Source organism: Callionymus lyra, chromosome 14 (genome assembly GCF_982586985.1).
Source record: "Callionymus lyra chromosome 14, fCalLyr1.hap1.1, whole genome shotgun sequence".
Lineage (NCBI taxonomy): Eukaryota > Metazoa > Chordata > Actinopteri > Syngnathiformes > Callionymidae > Callionymus > Callionymus lyra.
Genome location: NC_141831.1, coordinates 11,123,407 through 11,136,663, shown reverse-complemented (window position 1 = coordinate 11,136,663; position 13,257 = coordinate 11,123,407). Strand labels below are relative to the sequence as shown.

The 13,257-nt window shown below is 35.1% G+C and overlaps 1 protein-coding gene across 1 annotated transcript in view; it reads right to left on the bottom strand.

Moving 5' to 3' along the window:
* The window catches only part of cfap58 (cilia and flagella associated protein 58), a 9,326-nt gene extending 966 nt beyond the window's left edge, over positions 1-8,360 (bottom strand). Inside the window, exons 1-16 of the mRNA XM_087807111.1 lie at positions 8,307-8,360; positions 7,859-8,122; positions 6,942-7,090; positions 5,256-5,406; positions 5,008-5,202; positions 4,810-4,947; positions 4,588-4,747; positions 4,426-4,508; positions 3,058-3,249; positions 2,790-2,951; positions 2,573-2,719; positions 2,353-2,493; positions 1,302-1,525; positions 664-772; positions 503-607; positions 301-420 (exon numbers count right to left, since the gene is read on the bottom strand). Coding sequence (XP_087663237.1) covers positions 301-420; positions 503-607; positions 664-772; positions 1,302-1,525; positions 2,353-2,493; positions 2,573-2,719; positions 2,790-2,951; positions 3,058-3,249; positions 4,426-4,508; positions 4,588-4,747; positions 4,810-4,947; positions 5,008-5,202; positions 5,256-5,406; positions 6,942-7,090; positions 7,859-8,122; positions 8,307-8,312 — 2,346 coding nt within the window. The 5' untranslated portion in view covers positions 8,313-8,360. The remainder of the gene's footprint in view (positions 1-300; positions 421-502; positions 608-663; positions 773-1,301; positions 1,526-2,352; positions 2,494-2,572; positions 2,720-2,789; positions 2,952-3,057; positions 3,250-4,425; positions 4,509-4,587; positions 4,748-4,809; positions 4,948-5,007; positions 5,203-5,255; positions 5,407-6,941; positions 7,091-7,858; positions 8,123-8,306) is intronic.
* Positions 8,361-13,257: the final 4,897 nt, after the last annotated feature.

Here is a 13,257-nt window from a genome sequence, read left to right as displayed (position 1 = left end):
TTTCCTGGAAGACGTCCTCATGTTGAGGCTTCAATACATAACAGATAAGTAGTATAGATGTATTTGGATGTTTTCAAGTGTGTTTATTTGGTCAAACATTGAGCTAAAGTCAAGTTAGCGCCGGTTGTTACATTAAAATGAACAAACATTTTTGTCTTAAACTCTAAAAAGACAAAATTACTCTGAAAATAATCCCAATCGTCAGTCAACATGAGGGTGAGTAGAAAATGAGTGAAGTTTCAAGGATAAGTTACTCGTCTTATCTTATGTAAGACAGATCTTAAGTGCATAAGAACAGACCTGGAGTTTTTTGTTCTTCTCTCTCAAGGTTCTCTGGCACTCCTGGATCTGCTCGGCTGCCTCTGGACCAGGCTGCCGGGCCAGAACGTGCTTCAGTTCCACGTAAAGCTTCTCTTTCTCCTGATGAATCAACATTTAGTGACGACAGGAAGTCACGATTACAGTGGATCTAACAGAAGAAGAAGAGCTATAGGAGCCAAACCTCTAACAACTGCTGCTGCTCCTCGACCTCCTGAGTCTTAGTGATGAGTCTTTTCTGTAACGACTGGATCTTCTGGATGAGTTCGTACTTGCCGGGGTCACTGCCCTGAATCGAAAAAATGATTATATTGAAAAAGTCGACGACTGACTCGTACTCCTCACCTCCAGGCGTCTCCAGCGGTGGATGTTAATAGACTTGAGCTGTCCTTTGAGGTCGCTGTTCCTGGACCTTTCTCTGAGCAGCTCCTTCTGCAGGTGGATCAGCTCACGTCTGCCACAAACAAACATGGATCAGTTCGTACCATTTAGCTTCTTTGATTCACCAGTAAACTAGCAAAATGTTTACAGACAAAACAGTAAAAAACAGAATAAATACCAAAAATAAAAACATTTTTTATTTTTTTAACATGACACTGTTTCACGAAGCTTCATGAAGCAGTGTCTTTATTTTCAGAGTCCACTAGATAGCGGTCTCTGCACTATTTTCCTTTAATGTCAACAACTGTTCTAATGAAACATAATTTTTAAACTGATGGCGCCCCCTACTGACCTCTAAACAACATTAAACTGTTTCTCGAAGCTTCATGAAGCAGTGTCTTTATTTTCAGAATCCACTAGATGGCGGTCTCTTCACTATTTTCCTTTAATGTCAACAACTGTTCTAATGAAACATAATTTTTAAACTGATGGCGCCACCTACTGACCTCTAAACAACATGACACTGTTTCATGAAGCTTCACCAGCAAATCACTACAGCCGTAGCCTATAAAGTAACACGGTGATCTACGGCTTCACTCCACCTCAGGTCGTCGGTGTTCGGCAGGTTCTTGTCCAGGATGTTCTTCTTGCGCTTCAGCTTGTTGATCTCCAGCTTGAGGAGGCGAATGTCTTCCATCCGCTGGTTGTAATGGAAGCTGCCTTTGCTCAGGATGGACGTCTGGATCTTGATCTTCTCGAAGAGAAGCGCTCGCTCCTCATTTCTCCGCAGCAGCTGCAGACTCAGACTCTCGCGCTCGCTGACCACCTGGACACGTTGACAACGGCTTTTTAAAATACAGTATTTACGTCTGAAGAGACAAATTTAAGAAGATGGAAATCTTTGACCTAAACCATGTGCATACTTGATTCGGTTGGGTTAGGTTTAGGGATTAGAGTTAAGGCAGGTTAGAGTAAGGGTAAGGATTAGGGTAAAGGATAGGGTTAAGGCAAGGGTAAGGATCAGGGTAATGGCAAGGGCTAGGGTAGATGCAAGATTAATGGTTAGGGTTAAGGCAAGGGTAAGGTTAGGGTTGGGGTTAGGGGTAAAGGTTAGGGATTAGGGTTAAGGCAAGGGTAAGGTTTAGGGTTAGGGAGTTTTGGTAAGGGTTAGGGTAAATCAAGGGTTGGAGTAAGGGTTAGGGTTGGCGTAAAGATTAGGGTTAAGGCCGTGCAAAGAGTTAGGATAATGGTTAGGGTTAGGTTAAGTGTAAGAGTACTTTAAGGGTAAGGGTTATGGGAGAAGGGTAAGGGTTAGGGATTATGGGTTAAGGCCATGGTAAGGGTTAGAGTATTGGTAATGGTTAAGGTTATGTTTAGGGTGAGAGTAATTTAAGGGCAAGGGTTATGAGAGTAGGGTAAGGGTTAGGGGTTAGGGTTAAGGCCGTGGTAAGGGTTAGGGTAACGGTAATGGTTAGGGTAAGGGTTAAGGTTAGGTAAAGGCAAGGGTAAGGTTTAGGGTTATGGTTATGGTTATGGTTAGGGTAAGAGTAAGAGTAAGGGTTAGGGTTAGGGTTAGGGGGGTCGGCCAAGGTAAGGGTTAGAAGTTTGGGGTTTGGGAGAAGCTTTAAATACAAGTATAAATATCTTTACTACCTGCTCCAGTTGCTTCTTGAGTCGAACCTGCTCTGCGTCTCCATCGGCCACCACCTTCTGCAGGTTTTGTTTTTCTACCTTTTGTTTGTCGACTCGTTGCTTCGTCTCCTGAAGCTGCACTTTAGTCGCCTGCATCTCTGCCTGATTACAAAATACCTCTTGATCGTGACGTGATACTGAAAACAATATTTCTAAACTGTCAATGTTAAAACAAACAGACCTTAAGGGCCTCGATTTCCTTCTCCAAGCGCTCCTGCTCCTGCTGGTCTTTGGAAATTTCCAGGTCCTTCACACCAATCTGGTCCCTCAGACCCGTGACTTGGTTGTTCATGGTCGCCAACTTCCTCTTCAACTCTGCGATATCAGCCTAAAAGATCAAGAGAAGAAGCCGATCAACTTCCTTATCCGAGAGAAACACGACCCCGGCCACAACCCACCTGAGCCTCGATGAGGTTCTTGCTGTAGAGGTTCCTCTCGGAGACGATGGACTCCAGCAGGTTCTCTTGCTTCTTGAGTTTGCTCTCGGCCTCTGTGACCTTCTTCCTCCAGTCGAACAACTCTGTCTCTTTCAGCTCCAGGTCACTGACTCTTTGTTGCACCTGGAAAACAAGAACATTTCTTCAAACCTATGAACCTCTGCCGAGGAGGTCATGTGACCATCTAAGAAGTATCTTAAAAGAGATTTGGAGGCGAGTGTGGACCTACCTTCTGCATGAGGCTGCTGCTCTCGTTGATGTAGCGATCGCGCTCTTTCTCCAGCTGCTGGATGATCTTGCGCTGCTTGTTGTTCTCCTGATGGTAGCAGCTGACCTCGTGCTCCAAGGCTTTCTTGTCCTGCTCCAGGGTCTTGACCAGGCTCTGCTGCTTTTCCGTCGACTGCACCGCCTTGATGATGTTCTAGAGCGACAAGAAGATGTTTTATTACCACTCTTTACTCTTTATAAACCATTTTCTGAAAGAAATATCTTATCGTAGGTTGTTGTTTTGGATCAGGGATGTTCAACTCAGTCACAATTGACCCATCTTAGATTTTAAGTCTATTCCTTTATTCTTTGTTCATCAATCAATACACAAGATTCTTCAAACATCATTTTTTCTCTTTTTTAAATCTTTGTACAATGGATTGATTATAGTTGAAAATTGTTTGATTTCAGTCGAAAATTGTTTGATTATAGTTGAAAATTGTTTGATTACAGTTGAAAATTGTTTGATTATAGTTGAAAATTGTTTTATTATAGTTGAAAATTGTTTGATTATAGTTGAAAATTGTTTGATTACAGTTGAAAATTGTTTGATTACAGTTGAAAATTGTTTGATTATAGTTGAAAATTGTTTGATTATAGTTGAAAATTGTTTGATTATAGTTGAAAATTTGTTTGATTATAGTTGAAAATGTGTTTGATTATAGTTGAAAATTTGTTTGATTATAGTTGAAAATTGTTTGATTTCAGTTGAAAATTGTTTGATTATAGTTGAAAATTGTTTGATTTTAGTTGAAAATTGTTTGATTTCAGTTGAAAATTGTTTGATTTCATTAGGTTTTTGAATTACATTTAAAAAAAAAATGTATTGCAGTTGAACATTGTTTAATGATAGTGGGAAAATTGTTTGATTTCAGTTAAAAAATCTTTGATTATAGTTGAAGATTGTTCGATTATAGTTTAAAAGAATGTATGATTACAGTTGAAAATTGTTTGATTTCATTTGATTTTTTGCCTACATTTGAAAATTGTTTAATTACAGTTGAACATGTTTTGATTACAGTTGAAAATTGTTTGATTTCAGTTAAAAAATGGTTACAGTTGAATATTTTTTAATTTCAGATGAACATTGTTTGATTATAGTTAAAAATGTTTGATATCTGTTGAAAATTATTTGATTAAAGTTGAAAATTGTTTGATTACAGTTGAAAATTGTTAAATGTAAGTTACACTGTAAGCATATAATAATAATATCTTTAAAGATCACAATATCAACAGGAACTACTTTGATTTTGAGCCAAACATCATGGCCAGAGAAAACGACTTATCGGGACAGATTTAGAATTTGTAACTTGTAGCTTGACACACCGACCTTGTTCAAGAGGTCTCTCTCTCTGATGAGCTCCTCGAAGGCTTTCTTGTCGGCATCAACTTGCTTCTGAGCAGATTCCAGATCTGGTGACGGAGAAAAGGCATTAAAGCGAAGCTAATGTAGGCCTTTTTCTGAGGAGAATGAAAACAAATGTTCCTCTACCTTTCTCCAGACCAGCGATCTGAGCCTTCTGCGTCTCCCTCTGAACGTCCACGTCTGCTTTCTGCTCCTCCATCTGATTCAGCTTCTTCTGGATGGTCTCCCTCATCCTGGTTTGTTTGAGGATCTCCTGGCGCATCTGACTGACCTCCTCCTCTCTGATCTGAGGGTGAGAAGATCTTGTTGTTTCTTTAAAGTCCGTGAGGAGCTTTTTTTGGTTTTCACCTTTAATTCTTTAGTGATCTGCTGGTTTTCCAGTGAGAGGTTTTCTTTGATGGACACGAGCTGCTCGCTCTCCTGCTGCAGCTTCACGATCCGTGCCTGCTGTAGCTCCACATCCTTCGTGGCTTTTTCATGCAGAACCTACCATGGATTTTAACTCATCTTTAAAAAAACTGATTTAATCATAACCGACGGATTTACCTTGAGTTCCTTCAGCTGCTGCTCCACCGTGACCTGCTCCTCTTTGGCCTTCTGACTCTGCAGCATCAGAGCTTTCATCTGACTGTTCTTCACCTCCACATCTCCCTGCAGCTGTTTCACCTCCTTGTCCAGGTTCTCCTTCAACCTCATCTCCCTGGAGATCTCGTTCTGCTGCACCTGGAGCTCCTGCTGGAGCTGAGATCCCTGGTTCATCATTCAGGAACGACGATGATCTTAAGGTGACTGACCTGCAGCACCTTCTCCGAGGCGCTCTCCCTCTGCGCCTCCACCTTCTGCAGGTTCGCCGTGGCGACCTCGAGCTTTTGCCGAAGATCCTCCGACGCCAGCCTCAGCTGGTCCCTCTCAGCGGTCAACTCCTGGTTAGTCTTGAGTAAATCGCTGAAAAATAGTTTAACGTTTACCGACTACAAATGAGTTTGCATTTTTAGTTGCATCAACTTTCTTCTCTATGACATCACATGACTAAAAAACACTCGCCTAATTTGTCGACAGCAGCTCAAAGCACCTACAAACTTGTATATATTGGTTAAAAAAATGGCCGTAGAAGACGAGAGAAAATATACTTTTTTCTAATATTCCTGTGTGTCTGAGAGTTAGAGAAAATTGACCGTAAATTCATGTAATGAATCAAGAGTTTTGATTATTTCATTACATTTAAAAATTGTTTGATTGCAGTTAAAAATTATTTCATTACAGTTGAAAATTGTTTTATTACAGTTAAGAAAAATTCGATTATAGTTTAAAATTGTTTGATTATAGTTGAAGATTGTTTAATTTTAGTTGAAAATTGTTTAATTATAGTTGAAAATTGTTTGATTATAGTTGAAAATGGTTTGATTTCCGTTAAAAAATGTTTGATTATAGTTGAAAATGGTTTGATTTCAGTTAAAAAATGTTCGATTATAGTCGAAGATGGTTTGATTTCAGTTAAAAATGTTCGATTATAGTTTAAAATTGTTTGATTATAGTTGAAGATTGTTTAATTTTAGTTGAAAATTGTTTAATTACAGTTGAAAATTGTTTGATTATAGTTGAAAATGGTTTGATTTCCGTTAAAAAATGTTTGATTATAGTTGAAAACGGTTTGATTTCAGTTAAAAATGTTCGATTATAGTTTAAAATTGTTTGATTATAGTTGAAGATTGTTTAATTTTAGTTGAAAATTGTTTAATTACAGTTGAAAATTGTTTGATTATAGTTGAAAACGGTTTGATTTCAGTTAAAAAATGTTCGATTATAGTTGAAAATGGTTTGATTTCAGTTAAAAATGTTCGATTATAGTTTAAAATTGTTTAATTACAGTTGAAAATTGTTTGATTATAGTTGAAAATGGTTTGATTTCAGTTAAAAAATGTTCGATTATAGTTGAAAATGGTTTGATTTCAGTTAAAAATGTTCGATCATAGTTGAAAATGGTTTGATTTCAGTTAAGAATTGTTAGATTATAGTTGAAATTGCTTGATTATAGTTTAAAAAAAGGTTAAATTACAGTCGAAAATTGTTTGATGTCAGTTGAAAATTGTTGGATTACAGTTGAAAATTGTTTCAATTGACAATTCAATTCAATTAAAAATGAATCAAAATGGTTTTGATTAAATGATAAAGACAACATATACATATGATTTGTTAGATTTATATGCATGTATATTCAAGAATAATGTAAAAAAGAGAAAGGTTCTTGATCAGTTTCAGCAAATAACAACAAAAGGTTCGGTTTAAAGGAGAAAAAGTGATGTATTTGATATATTTAACATCCTCTGAGGTTCTTTCATTTAAATGCTTGACAAACTAATAAATAAATCGTTGTAAATAAATAATATTGATCATTTAAATGACAATAACCAAACTGCTATAAGATGTTAACATATCTGAATAAGTGAAACTTTTTTCTTTTTTTTTAAGTCCAGTCTTACTTCTTCTCTTCATCCACAACTCGACTACTCTTCTCCTCCGCTCGTTTCATCAGCTCAGCTATCTCCTCCTTCAAGCTTCGGACGGTCTCTCTGTCCTTCTTCTCCGTATCATGAGCGCTGTCAATCATTTTCCAGGCTTTATCCAGCTCCTGTTGAGTGACAGGTCCATTTAAAACGTGGAATTAGACAGATGCAATAAAAAATACTTTTAAGGGAATAAAGTGACAAGACAAACAAGTGATCTTTCTGAATCTGATGGAATGCTACCAAAGTTAAGTAACTTCTACATTTACAGATAATATTCTTTACAAATATTGATAATAATACGATCATTGTCACAGTGATATTCCATTTTTTCCCCCCAAATCGAACAAACTTCTATAGTAAAATACAATAAAAATTAAGGAAAAAATGTTGATAAAAATAACGCTGATAGAGTAAAATAACAATGATATAGAGAAATAATAATTATGACTACCATAAAAGAACAACAAAAAACATATTATACAATTTTTTTAAATTAATAATTATCTTCAAAAAATCATCACTAGTTTAATCAATTTAATTATTTTCAATTGATTTACGATGATGCTATGTGTACATGTATGTATATGTGTCAATCATTTTCCAGGCTTTATCCAGCTCCTGTTGAGTGACAGGTCCATTTAACACGTGGACATTAGACAGATGTAATAAAAAACACTTTTTAATAATAAAAAAAAACAACAGTTTAGTGTTATTGTTTTCAAATACATAATAAAAGTCTATTTTTTTAGGGAAAATATGTTAAAGGTGTATATACAGAATCTTATAAATGATTTTTAAAATATTTATAATGATTTTTTTTTTTTAATTTAATCCCTGGAGCATCGATTTAACAAGTAATGAAATGAAAATGAATACTGTTTATTAAATACCGTTTTAAGTAAATTAATGGTGGTCTCGTCCTCCGAGGACATCTTTAAGGCCGCGGACACTTTGGTGGAAGAAGACACGAGCTCAGCGTTCAACTCTCGGCACTTGGACATCAGCCGCCGCTCGTTCTCGCGAGACTTCCGCAGCGCGTTCAGCAGCTTCTCGTACTCGGCGCCGATCTGCTCCATGTTCTGGTCCACCAGCAGCTCGCTGAGCACGAACTGGAACTCCTCCATGGACTCCGACATGTCCTCTGAAGATGGCTCCTGTGAAGAAGTTAGTAAAACTCTAAAAAAAATATATATATATATATATAAAATACTAGCAGCTAACATTGCTAACGACTCAAAACATGCTATTATAATGCAAGTTTCACTCGCCAAACAACGTAAAATAACATCTTAGAGTGTTCTAAAATACAATAAAAAAATATTAAATTGGAAAACTTACTTTCATTTTGGTGAAACAAACACGCAGGTAAACACGTCTCAAAGGCAGGATGCAGTGTTAGCGTGGGTTGCTAGGCAACCTTAAAATCTCGCGAGAAGATCCTCAAAACTGTCGTCGTTTTCCTTGTATTATTGTTTTTTTAAAGACTTGTCAATTCTAGCAGCATTTTTTAATCATATAGATTAATTATGAATTACATATATTTCAAAGGGTATACTTTAAACTATCAATGCGTGCAATGCGTTTTAAAATACAGTTAACATTTTTTTTTAAATTATGTTATCAAGTATATACTGTATATGTATAAAGAAATATATAAATTATTATTATTAATAGCGGTTACTGTGTATTATCTGTTGCACATTATTAGTTTAATCATTTAAAACTGGCCTTATTCTTGCAGAATACACTTTGATAACTTACCATAATAACCACTAGATGTCAGTAAAAGAGAGGTTTTTTTTTTACTGATTTAAACACACATTTATATATTGCAGGAAAAGGGAAAAGGTTTGTGTTTTGGGGGTTGACATCACCTGCCACTGATGTTAAAAATTAATACATTTAATAAATTAATAAATTATATTATTTGTTATAAGTATTTGCGATTAAATGTGTAATGCATATACTGTATATATATTATAAGTTGCACATTATCAGTTTTATGATTAAACACCGGCTATATTCAAGAAACATCTTAAGACATTCTTTTTAGTGCTTTTCCCTGATTTTCAGAGACTCCTCTGTTTGTCTTACTTGTCTTGACCTTTTAAAGCATATATTTTAAATGTGTATTGTTTTTGATTGTTAAAGCGCTTTGTGACCCTGGTCTAGAAAGGAGTTTTACAAATGACTATTACTTACTTACTTATTTACTTATTCGTGCCGGACAAACATTGGTAACTTACCAAAATAACCACTAGATGTCAGTAAAAGATACATTTTCTGCTTAAGAAACGCTCTGGCGAGTATTTTGATTTGAAAAAAACGTAAATAAAATCATTCTATATTGACTAAGATTTATTAATATTGATATACAATATCATCTAGTCATGCAAATATAGGTTTTAACATACATTTATTTTAAGTTAAGACACGTCATTATTAGGCTTCATTATCAGATAATAAATAATATATTATAATTATTAATTTATTATAATTTAAATACTACCAGAGTCCGCATGTGTATTGACAAGTAGGTCATGGTATTACAAGGCATCTCACTCTTTTAAAGAGCCAGGGGTTAAGGACAGAGATGTCCTGAATTCTATATACAAAACTAGTACAAAACCCTATTTAAAAGATTCTAGGAAGTCAATTGAATAACAAAACACTACACAGTTCACCCAAAATAATGTCCAAACAGGAGCGCAGTACACTGAGCAGTAAATCTTTAGATGGATTTCCATGGTTACCGGTGTGCAGTGTGAACAATGTTGCCGTAGTGATGGGAGGCCTCTAGTATGAATTCTCTCTTTCTTTTCCTGCTCTTAGGAATGTTTTTTTCTTTTTGAACATTAAGGATTTCTCTCATTCATCAGTCTTCTGAAAAATACTTTAAAAACGATGAATAAAAAGGGAAAAACTTGATTCACTGAGTCTACTGTGTTGGTGTTGTCTTGACCTTTTAAGTATATATTTTATTGGGTATTGTTTTGATTGTTTAAGCGCTTTGTGACCCTGGTCTGGAAAAGTTCTATAGAAATATGACTTACTTACTTACTACATAACATATTTTAGTTTTTTTTTTTCATATTTCTTTTCTTAGTAGGGGTTTGTATTCAAAAAAAATGTAGGGATACAAATCTTAGTGGTATATTGCGATACTGTAGTAACAAGGATATATAGTCGAATTTGTCGAGTACTTGACTCTGGTATTGCAGTATTTACAGACCACATGACTCTTGTTGAATTTGTAACTGCTTTCATTTGTTTTGAAACCAAAATATGTCCAAACATCAGCTTTAAAAGCTGCTGGAGTCGACTGTATCCTCTTGTCCTCAGTCAAGATCTCACAGGATTTCACTGTTCCTTTAGCTGTGTAGGATGTAATGATTGAGGCCATCATGCAACACAAACATGAACAAATGCTGTGAATATTTGCTTGTAAATTGTAAATTTAAAAAAAATGTATTCACCCTTTTCTTTTCAAAAACAAACTATGAAAGAACTATGTTTAAATATATCTTAAGTTTCTTAAACATCTAATTCCCACCATAAACTAGAGCCTTTCTTTGGTTTGGTAAACCAGTGAACATGCAGTATGTGGCAAAAGAGGTTCTATGAGATTGTAGTTGCACTGTTCTGACACTAGGGGGATCCAGATACAATCTTTTTAATTTTACATTTTGCTGCTTTAACAATCTTACAAAGGACCGACTAGACATAATGATGAATTAAAAAAAAAAGAATGGTGTTAGTGCTTAAAAAATACTGGACTTACAAAACTTATAAAACAATCTCTTCCTCCTGCTGGATCGTGTTAGAAGACACATTTAATCGATACACTTTATCTTCCTTCTCATCTCGCATCTCCTCCGATGTCTAAAAGCCGAGCAAACCCAGACGCCAAATGGGATCATCGGACAAAATTCTAAAGTTTGTCCGACAGCGACGACCGATCGGCGAAACCCACTCCGACCCCCTCGTTTGGTCGATTCTCTCTAAAACCATCGAGCCGTGAAAAGTTTAATCCGCCGACATGTATCCGCCGCCGTGGGCGACAACATGTGTGTGTTTGTGTTTATGCTTGTGCAGCAGAGGCTTTAAACACGGCTGGCACGGATTGAACGTGGATTATTGCAGATTTTGTAAACCCAAATGTAATTTTGGAGACTTTACAGACATATTTCCATTTGGGTCAAAATTAAATCTACCTGCTTCTGATGTTTTTGTTTAAATGTGTTGTTTATAAGATTGATCACGATGTCCAAAAATACACATCATTTACTCTGATGGATGAACATTGACGGAGTGGGTTTCGGTTCTTTATCATCCTGAAAAGGTCACACGGACCATTCTTCTGCTTGTTGGACCAGCCGTGCGAGAAGGTCACTTGAGATGCATGTGCAGCACCATGTGATGACCGGTTACTGGACACAAAAAAAAAGGAAGATTGAAGAAGTCATTTTTAATCTTTAACATAAATGAATTAACCTCTCAAATTAACTAAAGGAGCACAGAGACAGGGCATACCTCTACCAAGGTGATCTTGTAAGTAAGTAAGTAATATTTATTTATATAGCGCTTTTCGAGACCAGGGTCACAAAGCGCTTAAACAATCAAAACAATACTCAAAAAAGTATATACTTTAAAGATCAAGATAATACTGAGAACAACACAGGAGTTCCAGAAATTCAAGGAAAAGCCTGAACAAATAGAAACGTCTTAAGATGTTTCTTAAAGGAGTCAGTAGACTCCATCAAGCGCAAAGAGAGAGGAAGATTGTTCCAAAGCTTAGGAGCAACAGTCAAACAAAAAAAATGTAATACAATTAAAAAGTCCCTTTTTTTTTTACCTTAAACTAGGCAGCAAGAGCAGTGACAAGCCAAACAAGTGACAAGTGATCTTTCTGAATCCTAATGGAACGCTACCAAAGTCAAGTAACTTCTTGTACCTTCTACATTTATCCAGGACCAATAAGGTTGATGTGATTTTTCTTTTTCTCTTTACAAATATTGATAATAATACGATCATTTTCACAGTGATATTCCATTTTTTCACACCAAATCGAACAAACTTCTTTAGTAAAATACAGTAAAAGTAAAGGAAAATGTTGATAAAAATAACGGTGATAGAGTAAAATAACAATGATATAGAGAAATAATAATTATGACTACCATAAAAAACAAAACAAAACATTGAATACAAAATAATTTTAATTAATAATTAACTTAAAAAAAATCATTACTAAGTAAGTAAGTAATATTTATTTATATAGCGCTTTTCCAGACCAGGGTCACAAAGCGCTTAAACAATCAAAACAATACTCAAAAAAGTACATACTTTAAAGATCAAGATAATACTGAGAACAACACAGGAGTTAGTTTAATTAATTCAATTATTTTTATTGATTTAGGATGATGACATGTGTACATGTATTTATATACTGTAAATTAGATTTTCACGATACTAAAATGTTTAATTCGATACTGAAACTAAAGATATATATATATATATGTATATTATATGATACTCGACACCAATTTTTCGGTACCTCAAGGATTAAAAAAAAGAAAATCCCAAAATGTAAACTTCTATCAACAAGAAAAAATGCAAACCTCTGTAACATGTAACAATTAACACGCAATGAATATATAAAATAACTTGTAACTATGACAACAAGATTCAAGTGTAAGGTAGTGCAAAAAGTAATATAAATAAAATAAACATTAACAGTTAGATGGTATAGATACTTTTAACATTTTTGGTATCAATGCCTTTTTGGGAGTTTAGATACTTTTGACAATCATAATAAATTATAAATATATATATATTTATAACAAAGGGAATTTGAAAATCTTTTCCTCTCTTTTCGCTTGATGGAGTCTAGTGACTCCTTTAAGAAACATATTTTCCCTGATTTTCTGGGGCCCTTGTGTTTTTCTCGGTGTTATCTTGATCTTTTAAGCGTATATATATATTTTTTTTTATTGTTTAAATGCTTTGTGACCCTGGTTTGGAAAAGCGCTATATAAATATAAATAACTTACTTACTAACTTACTTACTTTAAACATATCACAATAAAAAATAATAGAATAGAATTTAACAAATTGTCATTTGAATGAAAAAAAACCTACACATCAATCATCATCATAATATAAGAGCTGAGACTAAATGTATTAACTTCTACATGAATTAAAATTATGTTCACGATGTACGTCAGAGAACTAAACATATTTGTATTAGATTCCAGAGCCAAGGTTGACACATCATGACGGAGGAACCTCC